The sequence below is a fragment of the Panicum virgatum genome, chromosome 9N, assembly GCF_016808335.1.
Source record: "Panicum virgatum strain AP13 chromosome 9N, P.virgatum_v5, whole genome shotgun sequence".
Lineage (NCBI taxonomy): Eukaryota > Viridiplantae > Streptophyta > Magnoliopsida > Poales > Poaceae > Panicum > Panicum virgatum.
The window spans coordinates 77,493,681-77,514,658 of NC_053153.1; the positions used below are offsets into that span (position 1 = coordinate 77,493,681).

Genomic DNA, 20,978 nt, shown 5'->3' on the forward strand with positions numbered 1-20,978 from the left:
TTTTCACTTCTAGTCTCAGCCCGAATGCGTAAAATCTCTCGCACTCGTCTTCTACTGTTTTCCCCCGTATTAACACTGAACATGACAGCTGACTTATCTGTATTTATAGCTTGACCTGAACATTCCTCATACACCTTAAGTAGTTCTTTCAGCTTTTCTGCTTCTTGTTCATTTGCCTTACACAAGATCAGTGAGTCATCTGCGAAAAGAAGATGTGATACCGATGGGGCCCCTCTGCATACTCGGATGCCATGGATTTTGCCCTCCTCCTCCGCTTTCTCTAGCAAAGCTGAGAAACCCTCTGCACATAACAAGAATAAGTATGGAGAAATTGGGTCTCCCTGTCTTAAGCCACGCTCTGGGGTGAATTCATCCGTCAGTTCTCCATTGACTCTAATTCGGTACTTCACAGTCGTTACACATGTCATCACCAAATCAACCCACTGTTTTGCAAAACCCAGTTGGAGCATCATGTCTCTCAAGAAATTACATTCCACTCTATCATAAGCTTTACTCATATCAAGCTTTATTGCTGCATAGCCCCCCTTACCCTTTGTCTTCCTCTTCAGATAGTGGGTAAGCTCATAAGCAATGAGTATATTATCTGAAATTAGCCGCCCAGGCACAAAGGCACTTTGAGTCTGAGATATAATACTCGGTAGAATTTTCTTTAGCCTATTTGCTAGCACCTTCGAAACCAACTTATAAATGACATTACACAGGCTTATTGGCCGGAGATCCTTAATGTGCTCTGGCTTTTTAACTTTAGGGATTAAGACCACTGTAGTGTCATTCCAGTTGTCCGGCATTGCTGCACCCCTCAGCACGTCAAGCACTGCATTTGTTACATCATCTCCAACTATCTCCCAAAATTCCTTATAGAAAATGGCTGAATTCCCATCCGGCCCTGGCGCCTTTAGATTACCAATTGAATTCAGAGCGTCCCAAATCTCTTCCCTTGAAAAGTCCCTTAACAGACTATCATTCATTTCAGGTGTGACTTTCTCTTTCACACAATTAAGCAGCCTATAAATATCCTGACTGCTTGAAGACCTGAAAAGATGAGAAAAGTGGTTAGTAATAAGGGTCCTCTTCTCCTCCTCATTCTCCACCCAGCCCCCTCCTTCTCTTCTTAGTTTGCCAATCCTGTTACACCGTCTACGCTCTGAACATGAAGCGTGAAAGAAAGCTGTGTTCCGATCTCCTTGCGCCAACCATTTCACATGAGCTCGCTGCCTCCAGTATTGATCAATTTGCTCCTGTGCTTTATCTAACTTATATCTCAGCACCCCCTCCCTTGAGATATCTTCTTGGTTCAATCTCCTTCTTCTACACATCTCCAGTTCCTTTTTTAGAAGCTTCACCTTCCTCTCCAGCATGCTCAAAAAGTTTCCACCCTTCCACTGCCAAAGCTCCTTGGAAACTCGCTTCAGATTCTCAGCAACAGGATTAGGGCCCTCCTCTTTTGCTTCCCTCCACGCCTTCTTTACTACCTCCTTGCACTCCTCTTCCTCAACCCAGGCTGCCTCAAACCGGTAGGAGTGCGCACCACACCGCTGCATCCTCTCCTCCACTCCAGTTTCAATGATAATTGGTCGATGGTCAGAATGGCGGGGGTCCCCATTTATTATTTTTACATTGGGAAACATCTCCAGCCACTCATGATTTGCGACCGCACGGTCTAAGCGCTCCCGAATGTACCCTTCAATTCTGTGATTGTTGTTTCTCCAGGTGAACCTATCCCCCTCAAACCCCAAATCCTCAACTCCACACTCCTGCAAAGCATCCCGGAAGTTGTCCATGAACTGTTGACCACGTTGTCTCCCCCCTTCCTTCTCATGCGCATATAGTATCTCATTGAAATCTCCCGCCAGCAGCCATGGTTTCACAGGGATTGAGATCAGATTCCTCAGTGTCCGCCACGTTTTCACTTTGTGCTCCAACTGGGGTTCGCCATACACCCCAGTGAAGCGCCATTCCTTTCCATCCTCTTCCCTCACATCCACATCTATGTGATACTTGGAGAAATTCCGAAGTGTCACATCTACTCCCTTCCGCCACAGAATGGCGATGCCCCCACTCCTCCCATCGCAGTCACGTACCACCATGTTTGTGAGCCCTAGCGCCCACCTGAACCATTGCATTCTTCTCTCCTCTAGCTTTGTTTCAGACAAGAAAAGGATGTCCACTCTCTCTGACTTCTGGAGATCCAGAAGCCCCCGAACTGCCGGGCGGTTGCCCAGGCCCCGGCAGTTCCATGCCACTAGCTTCATTGGTTCCCGCGGAGCTGTTCCGGCAGCCCCGCTTTTTCAGAGTGCTCGTTCCTTGCCTTCTTGCCCCCCCTATCCGACTCCTCATCCACATCCATTGTCTCCATTCCATTTCGCTTACCCATCACAACCCCAGCCCCCGATTGCTCATCCGAGGTTTTGGATCCCCTCATCTGGCGCTTAAACTTTCTTGGTTGGGTTTGCAAGTTCTGCCCTTCCCTCTGGTTGCTCTTTTCAAGTTGCATGGAGCTATTCGTAGACCCCTCCAAAACCTTCTCTACTCCTGCTCCCGTCTCCTTGTTCTTTTGCCCCTTCTCCTCCCTTTTACCACTACCTCCTGCTGCTGCATCCTTTTCATCCTGGCTCATCTCTGCTAGAGCATCTTCCAGGCACTTCTTGGCCTTATCTCCCTTCTCGTGCGTGGCAGGCAGGTCCATTTTAGATGGACTGTTTACCTCCTCCTCGTCTCCTTTCCCCCTGGTCTTCTCCCCCATATCATCCTTCCTCCATGACAGGGCATCGCTGCGGGTTCTTCCTCCAACACCTCTACCACCCGAACCACCCGAGAACCAAGGGCCCGAACCTCCACTACGACCTCCCCCAGATCTTCTATTCTCCTGGCTCCTCCAGCTCTCTCCTCCAAACTTCTTTTTTGGTGGGATATACCTCAGTTCCCTACCAAAAGGAGCTTGCTCTTCCGCGGCCAGCTTTGTCAGACATGCTTTGTCAGTGTGGCCAATTCTTCCACACACATAGCAGAAGTCCGGCAAGAATTCATACGTAATCGGGCACCACCTCTCCTGAGCTCCTTCTCCAACATCAATCATGATGCCCCGTCTCAGTGGTTTCTCAATCTCAATTCTCACCTTCACACGCAAGAACCTCCCTGCAGCAAATACATCATTCTCCAAATCTACCTCCATAAACTCCCCTAGTTCCTCTCCAATCTGAATCGCCACCTCTTTTTTCATCAGTCCCATCGGGAGGCGAGCCACCCTGATCCAAATTGGAATAGTAGTGAATTCCACCTCATCTATGGATTTTGATTCATCATAATCCGCCATCACCAGCGCTTCCTTGGAGATCGTCCAGGGGCCATCATCCATCGCCCTCCTCTTTCCCGATGTCTGGAGGAATGTGATCAGGAAGCAGTTATCCCCCAGGCTCTTGCATTCGATCCCCTTCATTGGGCACCAGATCCACCCCACCGCCTGCTCGATCGTCTCCACTCTTGCCTCCTTATCGGACAACAGTTTAGCGAAAGCTTTTAGTAAACCATCGTCCCCTCCTGGTTGCTGAATCTTTCCGATCCGGATCTTCTTCCTCTCCTCCTCCGAAAGTTTCAGATCCTTCAACAATCCTTCCACCCCCTCCATCTTCTGCTCACTGCACCTCACCGATCTCAGATGACGACCGCCTCCCAAATTGGTGGACTCTCAGTGAAGGCTAGCACAGACTAGGGTTTAGGTTTTCACGTGGACACTGCGGCACAACAAAAACTCCCCTGCCCTAGATCCCCGCAGACAACAGAGTATCAAGGCAGGAACGAGATCTGTGAATGGGAACCTAAACAACAGATCGATCCTGGTGATCGGAGAGAGAGAGGACGAAGAGGACAGGAAGGGAGACGGCCAGAACGTAGCACCTCCTCGAGTCGCCTAGGAACCCTAGGCGCCGAGACCCCGCGCACACCAATTACGCTATGCTGCAAAACATAGGGATTAGCACGAGGGGGTGGCCGCCGCCGTAGTGGCAGTGACGTGGCAAAGGTCCAGATTCCGGTAGGGACGCCAGCCATCGCGCGGGATCTCTTTATTCCCCCTGACGTGGTGCGGCGTGTGCTCCGTCACTGGCGCGTGGGACCACGGCTGCCGAGGAGCCGGTTGGTGGCGTAGGAGATCTTCCAAGTGGTGGGGGAGTCAGTCGGCGCCCGTGACAAGGATGTTCGTTCTCTTTGGCTTTCGCTTTCCCCGCGGTGCGTGGATGTTTGTTAAAGGATGGTTATCTTGATACGGATCTCTGATCCCTGCCGGGCAATTCAGTAGTGGTGCCTTTGGTTCATTGCTGAGATGAGCCTTTGCCGAGCTGAGACAAGCTCGAGACATACAGCAGTTTGATATTTGGTTGAACGAATTAATATGTACGAAGCAACACAACAGTTGTTTGGTTGCTTGTACTAGTATATTTTGTATTAGTTTGAATGAAAAAAGATAAATGATAAGATCAGATCTAATTTGCTTGAATCCATAATATATATTACTTCTTATTATCATGTTAAATCTTAATCTATTCTAAAATTTGCTAATATACCTTAATTATGAGAGTATCGGGCCGTTCGACCACAGCGCGCGCATTGTACAGAAGTGGTGTGGTGGGCTCGGCGGGTAGCAGCTCCTTGGTCGGCCGGGTCAATTCATTGAGAAGCGGCCCCCGTATCCCGCGACCCGGTCCATGTCGCACGCCGAGCGCAGCGGCGGGGGCCACGTGCGGCCGCCGGCGTGGGGGTCTAGATCCGACCGCGCGATTCGACGACTCCCCCGGCCCGATCGATCCGAGCGATGCGCGGTTCCGTCGCGCGCCGTACAAACACCCTTCCTGCTGCTGGCGCCACCACGCCGCGCATCGCTCCTTCTCCTGCCGACTAGCAGTAGCGAGCAACTGCAGCCGCCCCGCGGCCCGGGTCGTTCATTCGTTCGGGAACACAGGGCCGCCGTCCTGCGGTGTCCCGCGCTGCCGCCGAGGTAGCAGGCGCGCAGGCGATGACCTATCGCCACAGGCTGCCTGACAGGCACCCCGCGGAAAAGCTCGTGGGCGCCCCCGCGCCTTTTTCGTTGCTGCGATCTGCGGCGGGTGAGCCCATGGAAGCTGGTGTCGTTGGTGAACTGGTGGTTCCTCCTCCAGCCCGGTGGCCCGGGCCGCCTGAGCTGTGGTACCGTGGTCCAGTGCCGCGGCGCAGGCGAGCGGCGCGTGGGATCGAATCGACCGATCGATCGATCGATCGATCTGTGCCTGTGCGTCGCTATGGGGGGGTGAGGACCATCTTATCGGGAGCGCCTGGTGCCCGACCTACAGGAGGCTGCTGGGACGATTCGCTTTCGTGCCGGCAATTGCCGCCCGGATCGCGGTGCCCCGATCCGGCGGCAGCGCCTCGCGGCCCTGACAGCGACGCCGGCCCCGCGCGCCACTGTCACGCCACGCCACCGCCGCCCCTGCCGGCCACCATCATGCCACCGCCGGCCGGTTCGCGACCTCCCCTGCTGCCCGGCAAGTGGTGGATCGGCGTGCTTAATTGGCTTCTCGTCGCACGTCACTCGATCCCTTCGCGAAAGAAATACTAGTATATGCATCCACCGATCGAGCACGCGGCGTGCATGGATTATAGACTAAACACTGACGATCAGTGCGAGCTATTAGCACGCCATGCATCTGTTTGTCGCCATTGAAGAAGCGTACGATTGAGAAGTAGTTGCTTGTGCCGCCAGTACGCGCCTGCCTGTCCTAGTATAGTGGCTGCTTGGACCTGGGCGTGGCGCGTCGTTTGACTGACGAGACAGGTGAGGCACATTTCTAGGGCGCGCCAGGACAGGGTTCCTCATTATGTGGGCACCGGCCTGGCCGGCGACCCTCACCTTCTCAGCGCCGGCCCTTGGCGTCGCGGACAGAAAGCTTGCTCTCTCCTCAAATCGCTCCCGGTCCGGCCGGCCGGCGACGACACCTTGGGCGGATCCTCCTGAGCTCGGCTTTCCATGCCGCATGGCCCGGGCCCTCAGCCGTGTGTGTGAGCTGCCTGGATAATCCCCTCCCGTGTCCCATCCGTCCAGGGTTTCGGAACTCATAAACAAACGCGAGCTTTCTCCTCCTCTGAGAGCAGGTATTATAATCGGCTGCAAGGCAGCGAAGTCCGATGTGGAGGAGAGAGTGAAGAGGAGAGAGAAAAGCGGGCGCTCCGCTTGTCGCCGGCTGAATGGAGTGTGTTGTTCGCTGCTGATGGGCCCGGATGAAGCTCTTCGTCGGCTTGCAGCCCGCAGCGGGCGTGGGCGCAGGCGCCAAAGCCTCACATGCAGCCGGCTGGACGGCGCAACCACTATCCTTGCTCTCAGGCTCTCCAAGATCGAGCTGGTCTGCTCCGGCAGAAATGGCTCCTTCAGTCCTTCTTGTGTGCACGCTCTCCTGTCCAGGTCTCTCCTTGAACTGCGAGTGAGCCATTTCCTATGCGCGTGTGGTTAATAAACTAGTATCTGCCAGTGCCTTGAAACGGGGCGTCGAACTAGTAAACCCTAGGAAGTAGGATATATAATCTGTCCTGTTGGATGGATCGTATCGTACGTTTTGGACGCATCCGCGCTTCTGCATAGGCCCTGATAGATCTGACTGGATGCCTAGAGCAAAGCCCCGGATACTCCTGCACAGTCGTTGAGATCTCAGCAAGCAAACCGGCGCGTCCAGACGAGCTCGGGTCAGTAGCTAGCTAGGGACAAAAAGGTTCCTGTGCATCGTCTGATCGATTTGGCACCAGTATTTTTAAGTCGTCCGACTAATCGCGCGCTTATCGGTCTGCTAGCACCACCAAGGTGATTATCTCGACTGGAAGTCTGGACGTCCGACTAATCGTTGACTAACCATTCCATTAGCATAGGGATGACAAGTTTATAGCAAGTTCTGGGTAAGTTTTGGGCCGTCGATAGTTTGGATCTTTTGGCTGGTAATTTGGTAATTCGATGGCAGGTTTTAGGTACGAGTCTCACTTATGTGGTTAGGTGAGTGTTGGTGTGTGCTTCCGTGCTCAGCTCCTAAATGGTTCGATGTGTTTATTCTTAGTGATGTTCAATTAACGGGCTAGTTGCTATAGAATCACAAATAACTAAGTTAGTGACCATCTCACCATCATCATTATCTTGACCTTTGTTTTAAATAGTCATTCTGTTCAGCTGGCTGGTCAGCCAACCAGGCAGCAGCACTTTTCTCTCATAGCAGACCAGCACCAGACACCAGCCAGTCAGCAGTATTTTTCTCTCACAATAAATTAGCACCAGCCACAACCAGCTGAACAGAACAAGTATTGTATAGAATATACCGGACGACTAGACTAGACTATGATTAGGACTGACTTAGCTCGATCGACGACTAATCACTACAAATTATCTTATCTAATTTGAAATCATTGTTTGGCACGTGAGTGATGGGAGTGAATGGACTGCTGCACAGTGGCCGGGATCGATCTCCGTCCTCCCCTGGCAAAAAAAAAAGGGGAAGCCGTCATGGTCTTGAGACCCGTTCGTTCGTCCTCATCAGCCAGCCACTCTCGATCACGGCTCCTTAATCCAGACGTCTAATCGTCGTCGAATCTCGCGGGAATTGGACTGAGCTCGGAAAGCCGGTTTTCGCCACCTCTTAAGAGCGTCGTACTTGCTGTCCCTGCGTCTCGGACACGAGCCTTGATTCCTGATGGTAATGGCTGGCCGGGCTCCGATCGAGTAGTGTAGTCCGGTAGGGAGCGGCGATCCGACGCGACGCCACCATGCCCGGCGAGATCTTGCTGCGATTGACATCTGGTGGGTCCCCATGTCTCTGGGACTGTCCATTTGTCCAAGATACTACTACTCCCTGAGGATCCAAGTCCGATGGACGACAGGCCGGGGCGCCCAGGGGCCCAGGCCAGGCCAAGCCAGAAAGTTTGACCCTCTAGAAACTGGGGCCAGCCCTAGCTTAGTTCCGATCCTACCCACAGGCACCTTCACCTCGCTTTGAAAAAGCCTCAAATCATTCTTGTTTCAAAAAAAAAAAGGCCTCAAAGCAGAGCTCGTTTTTGAACTCCGATCCTCAACCACGTTGAGGTTTCTTTAACCCGCATCGATCGCCGCGCCTCTTCTCTCTCTCGCTCGTCGCCGGCCTGTCCCCTCTCCGTCTGCGGCCGGCACCGAGCGAGCTTGCCGGAACTCGAACCGTTTCCACGTTACGCGCGCGCGCACGTACGCCGGCCGGCGCGCGGCCGCACGAGGGGCCTTCGTTCGAGTCGCTTGCCGTATCCGTGCTGGGCGCCGCCACGTGAAGCCCTCGAGCACCCTCGCCATCCATCATCATTCTATGGCTTAGAGCCTTCTCCGGAAGCCCATTTTCGGCCTCGCTTCTTCTCTCGATATGTTGTCGAAAACGATTTCAACTTTTCAATTAACAAACAAAATTTAACGGACGGGGCACATTATTAACGAGTAGACATCAGGGTGAAAAGACAGGGCAAACACATGGTGCTGCTATATATTTGTCTCCAGAGTGGTCGTCGTTAAGACGTTAAGCTAGCTTGTCCCTCCACTGGCATGGCAAAGGACAGAGCAGACAAGCAGAGCAACAACAACAGGCGATTTACAAATAAGCAAAAAATAAACTCTTAGCTAGGATGCATCTGCAACTCTGAACAGCTACAGTCTACTACAGATGACGAGCTACTACAAGCTACCGCCTACCGGCAGTACCTTGCTTGGTCGGTTAATAGAAGTCCATATATTTATCTCTACTAACCCCTCTGGTACACCAAGAGCTAGCCCTTCGTTCGTTGTCTTCTGAACGAGGGTCCTTGGAAGATAGCAGGTACGGAAACAAACACACGCACATCGGATCGGAGGAGGAGGAGGAAGAAGAAGAAGTAGAAGAACAAGAGAGAGAAAAAAACGAATGAACATAAGCTCCTGGTCGTAGCAAGCGCCAAGCGAGCAGCTCCATCGTCTTCTTCACTAATTAATATAATTCAGCTGCGGCGCGGGCCGCTGCAGCTAGCTGGCAGGAGAAGGCCCTGCTGCCGGCCGGTCACCGGAGCAGGCTCCGGATTATCTCCGCCTGGGGGCTGTCGTTGTCCATGGTCGACATGAGCCCCGACAGCCGCTCCGAGAGGTCGTCCACCTCCCGGTGCAGGCTCTTAATGTAGCTGCACGTCTCCTTCAGGAGCTTCGACGCCGACGACTGCACACATAGGCACGGCCGGCCGGCATCAGACAAAAGAGCCCGCGAGAGCAACAATCCATGTCGGGCTTGGCGGCTGCACCGACGAGAAATGGGGCTGTACTGCACGCACCCTGCTGGACGTGCATTTGGGGAACGGAATGAATTGAAGTGAGCTGTGAATTGAATTAGCGTACCCGGCTCGCGTTCCGGCGGCGTGAGGACTCCGGGAGGAGCGCCTGGAGCTTGGAGATGAGCTCGTTGATCTCGTCGTCGCTGATCCTGTCGCGGCGGCCCGACATCTCCGGCCGGCGACCGTGTCCTATCCTACCTAGCTCAGAGAGTACTTGCTTTGCTTGGATGATGCTACAGCACCTGGCGGATTCTTCCTGGTCGTCGTCTCTGCCTCGGCCTCTCTCGCGGAACTTGCGTATATAATCAGTACGTGTGCGAGCTCGAGTCAAGAGCAAGCGTGCAAACGGAAATAGGAGCCAAGGGAGGAAAAGAAAAGGCGAGAGGGACCTGAAAAGGATTGGGTTTCAATGCCTTAATAATAAGCCTAGCTGCAGGTTAACTTGTTACAGTGTGCGGGAGAGGGAGAGGAGTGGCAGAGCAGTGAGTGGTGGCAGCTGGTTGGCAGCAGCGAGGTAGAAGTAGAACTGGAAGCAGGTTGCAACTGCAATTGGGAGGAGCCTGTGGGTTGGTCCGAAAGAGATGGGGAGGGAGCGCGTATTAATAGGGAGGAGAGGGACTGTCACAGTGTCACTGGGACTGGGAGAGGGGAGATGGCCCCCATCCCCGGCCCACCGCGGATGAAGTCCGGCCCGCATGACCTCCATCGTGGAGCGTTTTTTAATTTTAATATTTTTCAAAATCATTTTTTACAGAAATATATTTTCGGTTTCATAATTTACAGATTTATACTCCTACCGCCCGGCTGCGGGGCGGCCGGCCCCCTGCCGCCCTTCTGCCGGGCGGTAGGGACCTTAATATAAATAAAATTTATTTTTAATCGCATTTTGGCCCCTGGGGGAGCCTGCCGCCCGGCAGCCGGGCGGTAGGCCTACCCGCCGCCCGACAGGGGGGCGGCAGGCCCCTCCCGCAGGTTAAACCTCGCTCGTCAGTGCGGTAGTGCGGTATTAGATGTGGTTTTAAATATTTTGGATAGAAATAAAAACCGTTAGTTAAGTAGATGAATATGAAAAGTATAACTTGGCAATTCATACACATACGCAACTGAGAACGAAATATGTGATGCATGAGAACGAAATAAGTATAACATGACGACATGTTCATAACAAAAATATAGAAACAACTAGAAGCACCTCCTAACCACCCGGCCATGTCGACCTCTTTTACGCTGTGCGTGGACGTGGTCTGTAGGGTATGTGTGTTGGTCTGGAGGCCCTACGTCTCTACCTGGACGTCCGATGGCCACAGGTGTCTGTAAGGTAGGATCGGCCTGCTGGTTAGGTGTAGAAAATAACTGACTCCAGTCTTCGAAGTTCGCCTCCAAGGTATCTTGTGTGGCCCCTATGCAGTAGCAATTAAAATATCTTAATCATCGTCTTATAAGTCATCTATTTGGGTACATATTCATCATACGTACCTGTTGGTGGTGGATACGATGAAGGACCAATATCAGGAAGCTGGTGGTGCGATCCTGTAAACCGTTCAAATTATTTAAAATATTCATAGAAATAAGAAGAACATGATAAATTCGGATTATGGATTAGGTATTTACCTTGCGTTCCTTCTGCTGTCGCCATAGGGTAATACGAAGAAGGTCCCGCATCATATAAGTGTTGTCATCCTATATGTAAATGCAAAAGGAATTAGACTTTATACCAAAATTAATTGAAATTAAGATATGGACTATATGTTTACCGAAATGTCGTGGTGGTGCCTGTGTTGGTTGAAATGACATCCCTGCAGCTGGTGCCATGGTACTAAACGGGGTCCCTCCGTGAGGTTGATAAGGTGGGTGTCCATCACCTGTATGGACTGAGAATTAATTGTTGTTATCAAAGTAGGAAGTCAGTAAGTATCCTCACGTACCTGGATAATGTTACGGAGACCAATAAGATGCTGGGGAAGGCTGCTGCTGTATGGGACCACAAGGAAATGAGGTCGAGACTTGAGACGAACCGTAGGAGTCCTCGTACGATGTCCGGCTACCAAAGGCTTCAAGCATGGAATGGGCTCTTTGTGAAACTCGGGTCCAGGCCGACTCTTGCTCATTCCTATCCATCATAGATCCCGCTCGAATCCTCATCAAATTCGCCCTGGCATCTACATCCATCAACCTGCACATTTCAAACTGCATGCAAGAAAAAGAAAGACATTAACACTCTAATCCAAAGTATTTGAAAAGCGATGATAACTTTGACTCACCGCCCCAGCTAATGCCTTATCCCTATGTCGTGCATAGCCATACTGTGGGGTCGCAACATGCGGCTCTGGATGCATGTCAGCATATATCAAGCGGCAACGAGTCTTAGGCCGGTACCATCTCAGGTACGCCCTGTACGTAGCCTCCGTGTGTGCAGGGGTCGGAAGCGTCACGTTCTCCTTGGTCCCAGCCATCGACCCAAGGCTGCACCCTTGTCACCCACATGTTCGAGAAGGGTTGACCAGCCCTCGACAAACTAAATATTGATTAGTTAAAGCAGCAATGCATTATCACTGAAATGACATATGAATTGTTACCTGTGGTCATGACGTTGGACCCGATCCAATGCTGACAGCACATGATACAACTGCCTTTGACCGAACTGCCTCCTAACCCTGTCCGGGCAGTGGGCCTCAATGTAAACGTCGTACACCAACGCTGTAGTTGTCATCCAAAAGGCCCTGGTCCTGAGAGCAAACCGAAGATATCCCGAATGGGGCACGAGTGTTTATAGCCAACTGAGAGTAGGGCTCCCACACAACGTCTTCAGGTGTCAACCGATCAAACTCAGCTACAAACTCAGGATAGGACCGCCGAGACTGTACGTGGGCCCAAATCTTCTGCACGAAATTAATAATATATACCAATAAGAAATACAAAGAGGGTCAAACAAAGCAATAGAATTGCCAACAGAATAGTACGAGTAGCTGTCATTTCCGTACCTGACGAGTGTACCAGAGAGTCCCCATGGTCGGCCTATCATCCTCGGTGTCACCGTACATATCCGGCTCATACGGTGAGTGGTCGATAATCGGGCGACCAATTGCTATCCTCTCGTACGACCAAAGCTGTAGCAGAATCAGACATCCTGTAAGAATTGCATTGTGCTTATTTTGCACCGATGCCTTGCAGAGGCCACGGTACGTGGCTGCAAGTACCGCTGAACCCCAAATGTATTGAGGCATTTCCCCCACAGCTGCCTCTGTGTTCTCCTGTGCGTAAGGCACAAGCACCCTATCCACATAAGCCCCGTGTGAGTTGTTGAACATTATGTATCCAAACAACCACAACAGGTATGCCTCAAGGGATCGAGTGACGCTATCCTCATCAGCATCATGTGCCAAATTGTCGGACTGCATAGAAAAGATGAACATTTATGAGTACAAGATCAATTATAAAATAAAACCATAACTGCACTAGTCAAAAGCATAACTCTAACATTACTCATAACAAAACGAGGTATGTACCTGTAACTGCAGAATCCATGACTTGGCAGGCTCTTTTGCTTTTGGGTGCTCCTCTACATCAATCGTGATGTCAATATTTGCAAAATGCTCTTCTAGATCGTCCAACCACGTAGACGGGACAACGCGAGGCCCTACGGAATCCCCACTGATAGGAAGACCCAGCAGCATCGCAACGTCCTGTAGGGTCGGTGACATCTCCCCGCAAGGGAGGTGGAAGGTGTGTGTCTCAGGCCTCCATCTATCAACCAGAGCCGTCAGTAGGGACCTGTCCAGCTTTGTCAAACCACTCTCAGCAAGACGGTCTATAGTAAGAAGACCAACCTCACTCAACCTGAAAAGTAGAACGATCAAAGGTAAGTACATTATGTAGGAAACGTATACGAAATAAACGTATTCTCAGAAACATAATCCGACGACATATCACCTGGGCACCCATCGTGGGTCAACAGGAATCAACTCCGCTGGTGGACGTGGACGCAGCATGTTAAGTTTCACGCGCTGAACCACTGCAAGGAAGGACCGGTGCGACGAGTCTATGACTCGGTCAAGTAGACCTTGCGTATCTTCGGCCATACCTAACATAAAAAATATAAGTTTTCTACATTTTCTACAATTTATTTGAAATTTTCATAAACTTTTCTAGCATTTTCTAGCATTTCCTACAATTTTTGTACAATAAATTTTTATAAATAATTTTTTCTAACATTTTCTACAATTCTTCTGCATTTTCTACAATTTATCTGAATTTTTCATATACTTTTCTAGCATTTTCTATAATTTCTGAGCATTTTTTAAAAAAATTTCTCGCATTAAACAACTAATGAATACCACAAAAAAGGTTGGTAAACCTAAATGGTTTTTCTAAAAACTAATCTTAATTCTACATAAATCATAATAAAAACAGTATCTAAATCGCTGAAATATCATTACTGCTGCATACACTAATTATAGAATTAAACATACAAAAAATTTAGAATAAGAAAGTTGAGAAATATTTATTACCTGCGGTTCGGATCCAAAATCCGGCAGGGTTTCGCCGCTGCAACTCCCTCCCTCACCCCTCCTCTCTCCCTCCCCCTCTCTGGATGTCGTGAGAAGCAAATGAGGGGGAGCTCAACCTTTTATGTAGAGGGGGGCAGGCTCCCCCTAGGGGCCAAAATGCGAATATAAATAAATTTTATTTACATTCAGGTCTCTACCGCCCGGCAGCAGGGCGGCAGGGGGCCGGCCGCCCCGGAGCCGGGCGGTAGGGGTACAAAACTGTAAATTATGAAACCGAAAATATATTTATGTAAAAAACAATTTTGAAAAATATATTAAAAAACGCCATCGTGGAGGAGGAAGTGGACACGAGCTGCCCTGGCCCGGCCCAGCCCATGGGCTCCAGGTACAGGGCCTAAAAGGGATGTGACAGTGGTACTATACCAACCGACATGTACTTGTGACAGACAACGCCAGTGTTGATCATGTAATTAGTACCAACAGTACTAACTTCCTACTGGAAAGTGAAGAGCCAATCTATTATCTATTGCATAATTTGCTCGCCTAAGACAATGCGTTTAGTCAAGCGCTCGGATCCACGTGAGCGCTTCTTCTCTAGCTCGCTTGTAGCAACTTGGTGCCAGTGACAATGAGGCCAGGCGGGTGACTGGTGCAGTCTTTAGGAGATACGACATCGAATTGAAATGGGTATTCTTGTGGGAGCCAGCCGGGTTTCCTTTGCAGTACTGCAGGGTAACTTCGGTCGCTTACGTATGGGCCCAATTGCATAAAGATAGGTTCATCGCTGATGACCTGAACTTTCATAGGTGCAATACTCGATTATTGCCTCTCTTCTTCTTCTTTTTTTGCAAATTCAAAAAAGAAATAATCAGTTGAATTTGCAAAAGAAATAACCGGCTTTTGGTACGCAATCAGTTGACGGCAAATGTTGACTTGGGAGCGCCAGCCACATGCACGGACCAGCTGAGCAACGGTCGGACGAGAAGGTACTACCCGCAGATGCTGATGCACTAGCGAGCCACCGCGTTCGGCAGGCTGGAGCTGGAATGAGGTGAGAGAAAAATACTGTTGGGCTGGCTGGAGCTGGAGGGGATGACTGGAGTGGTGTGAGAAGAAATTACTGTAACGCTGGAGGGGAGAAGACTAGCCGAACGCAGTAGTAGTATTCGTAGATCCGTGCTCGGCGAAGACGAAGAGGGCTGGTGGCTTTTGGCGCTGGCCCGGACCGGACATGGAGAAGGACGTGCCTCCTGTGTGGGGACGAGGCCCGAGAACGCGAGGATCTTTGGGATCGCCCCGTTTGAGGCGGTGCGGCGAGATCTTTTTTCCCGCGCGATATGACCTTCATAACTCGGCAGGGGTGGAGCCAGAATTTGATCATTGGGGGGGCCAAACAGTGGTTGGAGGGGGCCAACAGTATTGCCGCAAGCCATCACTGAGGCGATTTCCACCTTTGCTAATGGTGTTACGTGAGCATTAGGGGGCCAGGCCCCTCCCGCCCCCGTCTCCGCCCCTGCTCGGCGGGAACATGACACCCCTGCGCATTCGGATCGGAGGGACCCCACGTATGTATGTACATTTGTGCCCCCCAGGCGGATGGGTGCGTATCCATCCATCGACCATCCGTATCCCCCGCGTATTTTTCAGGGCTCCAGTACCATTCAGACATGTACAGTAAAGATGACCCCTGGCTGCTGCCTGCCTTCTCCTCCTGTTCCCACTAGGCCACTGCCCACTGGCCACGGCACGGGTAGGATGCTGACTGCAGTGGCCGAGGCCTCGCTACCGTTCGTTACTCGCCGTCGGACTGGGTCGGTCGCTCCGCTCCCGTCGTCGTCGCCCGACGGCTCGAGCCGCGGCTGCTGTGCTACATATACGCAAGCTAGGTAGGACTAGGAGGTGGTTTAATCGCTGTGCAGAGGGGCCCACCACCCGCCTCCCCTGCCAGGGAGAGAGAAGTCGCGCGCTTTCAGAGCAACACGGTGCCGCGGCCCTGCCCCCGCCTGCCGTGTGCCGCGCGGCAGATACGGGTGGATTTCAGCGACGACATGGTCGCGTACGCTCGTGGATGGATCGATCGGTCGGATGTGACCGCGGGACGGGAGAAGGGAGAGGTGATCATCAGATGCCTCAATGGACATGTGACGCAGCTCGTGCCACTTGGCACGGCCTTCCGGCGGCACACTAGATGCCATTCATACATGCCGGACCTATCTACGCATAGATGAACTCGTGGTATCTGCGCGAGGAAGCTGGACCATGATGCTTCCGTATCATGTAGGCGTGCCGTTACTCCTGCTAGTATCTCAATTTCTACTTGGTTTCAGACTGCAACGGCTGCACATCCATGCGACTACAGTGGCACAAGTGATGCCAAACGTCCCCGCCGCAGGCAATGATCGCGTTCCGGCGTCGAATGACAACAAAGCTGTAGATAGAAGCACGGCGGCGCGCGCCGTGGAAATTGAAGATGCTCCGTGCTCGGCCGGCGCCATCGTCCGATCCCCTGCGCCCTGACATTTTCACATGGCGAGCAGCGGTTGGCGTGCGATTCGCTGGGAGCCCCGTCCATGATTGCGCCATGATGACGCCGATCGTGCAGCGGTAGGCGCGGATCCCGGCACCGCGGCGTGGTTACAGGGGCCGCTGCCAGTCTGCCGATCGATGATCTCGCCGGCCGGACCCCGGCCAGGAGCCTGACGGATCTCTGGAGAAGCCATGGATCGAGGCACAACGGTGTACCCAATGGCAGTATTCAGATCAGACCATGTAGCCGCGCGATCTCATTCGGGTAGTCGGGCTGCATCCTAGTAGGATTGTAGGAGTGCTTCCTTTCCTCACGAGCTGCAGTGTACGACTGGCCGCGCGGCGGGCAAAGAAAGTAAGAAACCAGTTTGCGTGGGCTGTTTGTTTGACGGGCGAGGACGGACAGCGAGCATGCGCTGCCGCGCCACAGCATGTGCCCTTGTCGACCTGAACCTAGCTTTCAACAATGTGTGTCACGATGACTGGGGCTGTGTTTAGATCGTGTAGCACTTTTTGTTTGTTTGTGGTAAATATTATCCTACAATGATCTAACTAGGCTTAAAAGATTCGTCTCGCAATGTACATCAAAACTATGCAATTAGTTTTTTATTTACCTACATTTAGTACTCTATATATGAATCATTTGTTATATTTAATGTTTTGATGTGATGAAAATGTGATAGAAAGTTTGGAGTTTTTTGGGATCTAAACACACCCTGGAACAACGAGTCGGACACTGGAACTTGCATTGCCGGTGGTCGGTGGATGGAGGACCAAGACCTACTAGACCCTAGATCCGAGCCACAGCCATCTGCATCCACTCCTCGTGCTACGACTGCGACTGCAACCTCGACGCGATGCGACCGGTGCGTGCATGGCAGTCAGGGGCAGGCACGCTGGCTAGAGTGCTAGTGCTTGAGCTCCAGTCCCATCCGACGATCCAACGCAGTGAGGCCAGTTTCAATGCCACAGTTAACGAGACTGTAAACTAGGTAATCCAGCGGGAGTAGTATTATCACCACGACAGTCCTCTCATAATTCATGACACTCTCCCTTCTATCTTATGTCATATCAGTATATTTAATGCTCATGACACTCCCATCACATTTTCACTAAGATTGGCCTGGGCCCGTTTGATTTCCTAGAAAGTTAAGAAATCAACACTTTGACCACTAATTACGGTGTCAAACTAAGAGCCTGTTTGGGAGCACTACACTCCCAAAACAGCCACTCCACTCCACCAACTCCACTCCACCTCCACTCCACTCCACCACCTGTGATCCATTCTGTTTGGGAGAGCTCCACTGCACAAATTTTAGAGGCCCAATTCCCTCAAGCCATCGGCCCAAGAAGCAAGCAGCGGCCCAGCTCAGCCCATCTCAACTCCTCTCACTTCCACGCGGGCCCTGCTTGTAAGTTATCTTCTACCTCTACACCCTCTCTTCCTGAGTTCTCGTTCTTCCTCCCTCCTCCCGTGTGGCCTCCGCCGGTGTGCCCCTCGCCCGCGTGGCAGAGGTCACCGCCGGCGTGCCTAGCGATGAGAGGCGGCATCGGAACATCCTGGGGCGGCTGGACCTCCAACTCCAAGGAAGCGGCGGCACGATCACCAGGGAGCGGTCGGACTTCTAAGGGGGCGGCGGCGGGACTTCGAGGCGGAGGCGGCGGGACTTTTAGGCGGCAGTCAGACCTCCAGTCGGCGGCGCGGACCTCCAGCTCTAGGAAAGCGGCCGGATTTCCATGATGGCGGTGGCGCGACCTCTAGGGGGCGGCCAGATTTCCATGGCGGGTGGTGGCGCAACCTCGAGGGGCGCTCGGGCTTCCATGGTGGGCGGTGGTGCGACCTCCAGGGGCGGCCGGACCACCAGGCGGCGGCGCGGGACGACCTCCAGGGCGGACCTCCAGGCGGCTGCGCGGGGTGAAAGTAGGCGGCGGCCGGACTCCAGGGCGGCGAGCCCGGGCTGGGGCGAGCCCAGCGGGGGCGGTGGGCAGCAGACGTCTCTGGGTTGGGAACTGTTGACTTTTTCTATTTCAAAGGGTATGGAAAGTTTGTAATCAGTAGCAGGTGGGTAATATTCTCCAACTCCACCAGCTCCACATTTTGGTAGAGCACTGTTGAGGAGATCTAGGTTTTTAGTGGAGTGGAGCTTAGTGGTGTGTTTGGACAAAAAAAAAGTGAAGTGGAGTCAAATTTGGTGGAGTGGAGCTCTCCCGGACACCCCCTAAGTTAGTTTACAAAACTAACTCCAGAACTCATGCACTAGGAACCCTGAAGAATCTAATGAGATTTTGACCGCGTAATTAGATGATGGTACTGTAGCATCACTATAGCTAATCATCGATTAATTACTGTTATTAAATTCGTCGTGAAAAAATACACACATTCTTAAAAAATTCTACAAATAAATTTGGTTTAGTACTCCATGTATATAAGAATTTTTTTCTCAACTACAGTGCGCGAGGATTGCTAAAAGGAATTCAAATAAGGCCCTGAGCAGATCGACTGGGCACTGACCGGGTGGCACCTCCCCTCTGGCTCTGGGTCTGGGCTACCTGCGCCAAAGCATACGATAGACCAGAGGCGCTCACTCGGGCCATGTTTGGTTACTATCTTGGAATTTTTTTCAAAAACATACGAATGCATACATGAAGTACTAAACGAAGTTTATTTGCGAAACTTTTTCACAGATGAGTATAACTTTTCGAGACGAATATAATGAGCCAAGTTTCACCATGATTGGCTACAGTAATGCTACAGTAACCACCAATAATTATCCTCTAATCATGCAGTCAATGCCTTATTAGCCACAGCATATGCTACAGTACTATAATTGTTGAGCCTATTTTTTAATTAGACTTTATTTAATATCTCTAATTAGTAGTCAAAAGACATGAAAATTTTTTTGACTCCCTAACCAAATAAAGCCTCGTATAGCGCCGCTCTGCTCCTGCTGCTGCGACGGCGCCTGTCACATGCATACGGGCCGGCCCGGCTCACGGTTGGGGCTGTCTGCCTGTCTCTGGTGCTTCCTCGGGGAAAACAAGACGACGAGCACACCCTGGGCCCTTTTCAGCTGTACGTGGTACCTGCAGCCAGTCCTGGAAATCACTTGCACTTTGACAGACGGCCACGGCCGGTCATGGATTTTGAAAAAACGCCCCCAGCCCTGTTTTTTTTCAAAAAAAGAAAAGAAAGTTAAGTTCCCAACCCAACGAGAGGACACGATTTATATTTTCAATTTTTCATTTAGAGGAACATGTCGTTTTGAAGCCCAGAGTTTGCGGGAGCTCCTATGCATCTTGTGGAAGATAGATAAACTATCTATCTTTAAAGCCAATTTGGCCCAATTAGCTGCTGCAAATATGTTTAACATTTTGATAGCATTAACTCAATATTTTTTATAAAAAGATTCAACATTTGATTTCAAATTGTTGGAACTGTAAAGAGAAAATGTTGAAATTGGAAGCGCGAAATATTGAAAATACTAAATTAAAATGTTGAAGGCGCTTCTTCTCCGGCGAGCTCGGCGCGCAGCGGCGGCACGGGCGGGCGCGCGGCGGTGGCTGGCGAGCATGGCGCGCGGCGGCGGCACCGGCGGGCGGAGGCGGGCACGACCTCCGCGTGCGGGAGCGGCAGCTCGCCGAGCTCAGCGCGCTGAGCCGCGGAGGCGCGTGCGGGCAGCGGTGGCGGCAAGTCAGGCGCGACGTGCGGGACAGGAGGGCGGCGGGGCAGGGAGCGCCAGCGGCGGTGGGGTGCGCGGGCCGCGTGGGATGGCGGCGGAGGTAGGGAGGGAGCGCGCAAGTGAGAGAGGGTGAGAGTTAGGGTTTGGTTGTGTCGATCCAACGGTTGCAAAGGGTTGCTCGAATCTCAAACACTGGAAGGTGTGGAAGAAAAAAATCTACCGAAAGATATATATGATGGGCGAGAGTTTGCAGCACTCACTTTTATGTAACCTATAAACAGAGGAGCACGCTTTTGGGCCGGATTAGCAGCGTCCGGAGCCCATTAATCTCCGACCTCTAAACTGGAGCACAAGGCCTCAATCGTCGGTCAATCAGCAGCCCACAATGCGAAAGAACAAGAGCAAAAAAGCAAGTGGCCACCGATTCATTTCAATCGGACTTAAAAACTGCAAGACCACACCATGTAGACACGTGCGCATACACGGGAAACCGCGTACGCGCAGCCGTACTGGGCGACGGGTGTACGTTATTTTTTTTTCTTTCGGTTCGGCCATACTACGAGCCGTGAACGACGACCGTCGACCGGGAACCCGGTCAACCGCGTTGAAGCAGCATGGAGGGGCACGCCGCGACCATACGGTCTCGGGCGACCCGCAGCCAGCCGGCGGCACGTTTTGCTCACGCAGGCGCGTGCGCCATCGATCGATCGCCGCGACGCGGCACCGGGAACAGCGCCGGCGACCGGCGGAAGGGCCGCAAGGTTTGTTGTTGCGTGGACGAATCGGCAGGCGCAATGATATATTCCCGGGCTGGGTCGCGAAAAATATATTCCCGGGCTGGCCCTAGTGTTTCCTGCCGTCCATGCACCGCGCGCCGCGAGCCAGACGGGGGAACGGGGTGGAAAGGCGAGGCGGGAGACGGAAATGA

The 20,978-nt window shown here is 52.0% G+C and overlaps 2 protein-coding genes and 1 long non-coding RNA gene across 3 annotated transcripts; all 3 read right to left on the minus strand.

Moving 5' to 3' along the window:
• Positions 1-2,269: 2,269 nt before the first annotated feature.
• On the minus strand, positions 2,270-3,646 carry LOC120689378. Its single transcript, XM_039971667.1, has one exon. The coding sequence runs from the start codon at positions 3,644-3,646 to the stop codon at positions 2,270-2,272; it is 1,377 nt and encodes a 458-aa protein (XP_039827601.1).
• Positions 3,647-8,492: 4,846 nt separating this feature from the next.
• Positions 8,493-9,905, minus strand: LOC120692911 (transcription factor ILI3-like). Its single transcript, XM_039976298.1, has 2 exons — positions 9,401-9,905; positions 8,493-9,224 (listed from the first exon to the last, which is right to left on the minus strand). Exons 1-2 carry the CDS (start codon positions 9,503-9,505, stop codon positions 9,072-9,074), a joined length of 258 nt encoding a protein of 85 aa, XP_039832232.1. The 5' UTR covers positions 9,506-9,905; the 3' UTR covers positions 8,493-9,071.
• Positions 9,906-10,532: 627 nt separating this feature from the next.
• On the minus strand, positions 10,533-11,134 carry LOC120692912. Its single transcript, XR_005682789.1, has 3 exons — positions 11,091-11,134; positions 10,948-11,016; positions 10,533-10,866 (listed from the first exon to the last, which is right to left on the minus strand). It is a non-coding gene; the product is annotated as an uncharacterized LOC120692912 (long non-coding RNA).
• Positions 11,135-20,978: the final 9,844 nt, after the last annotated feature.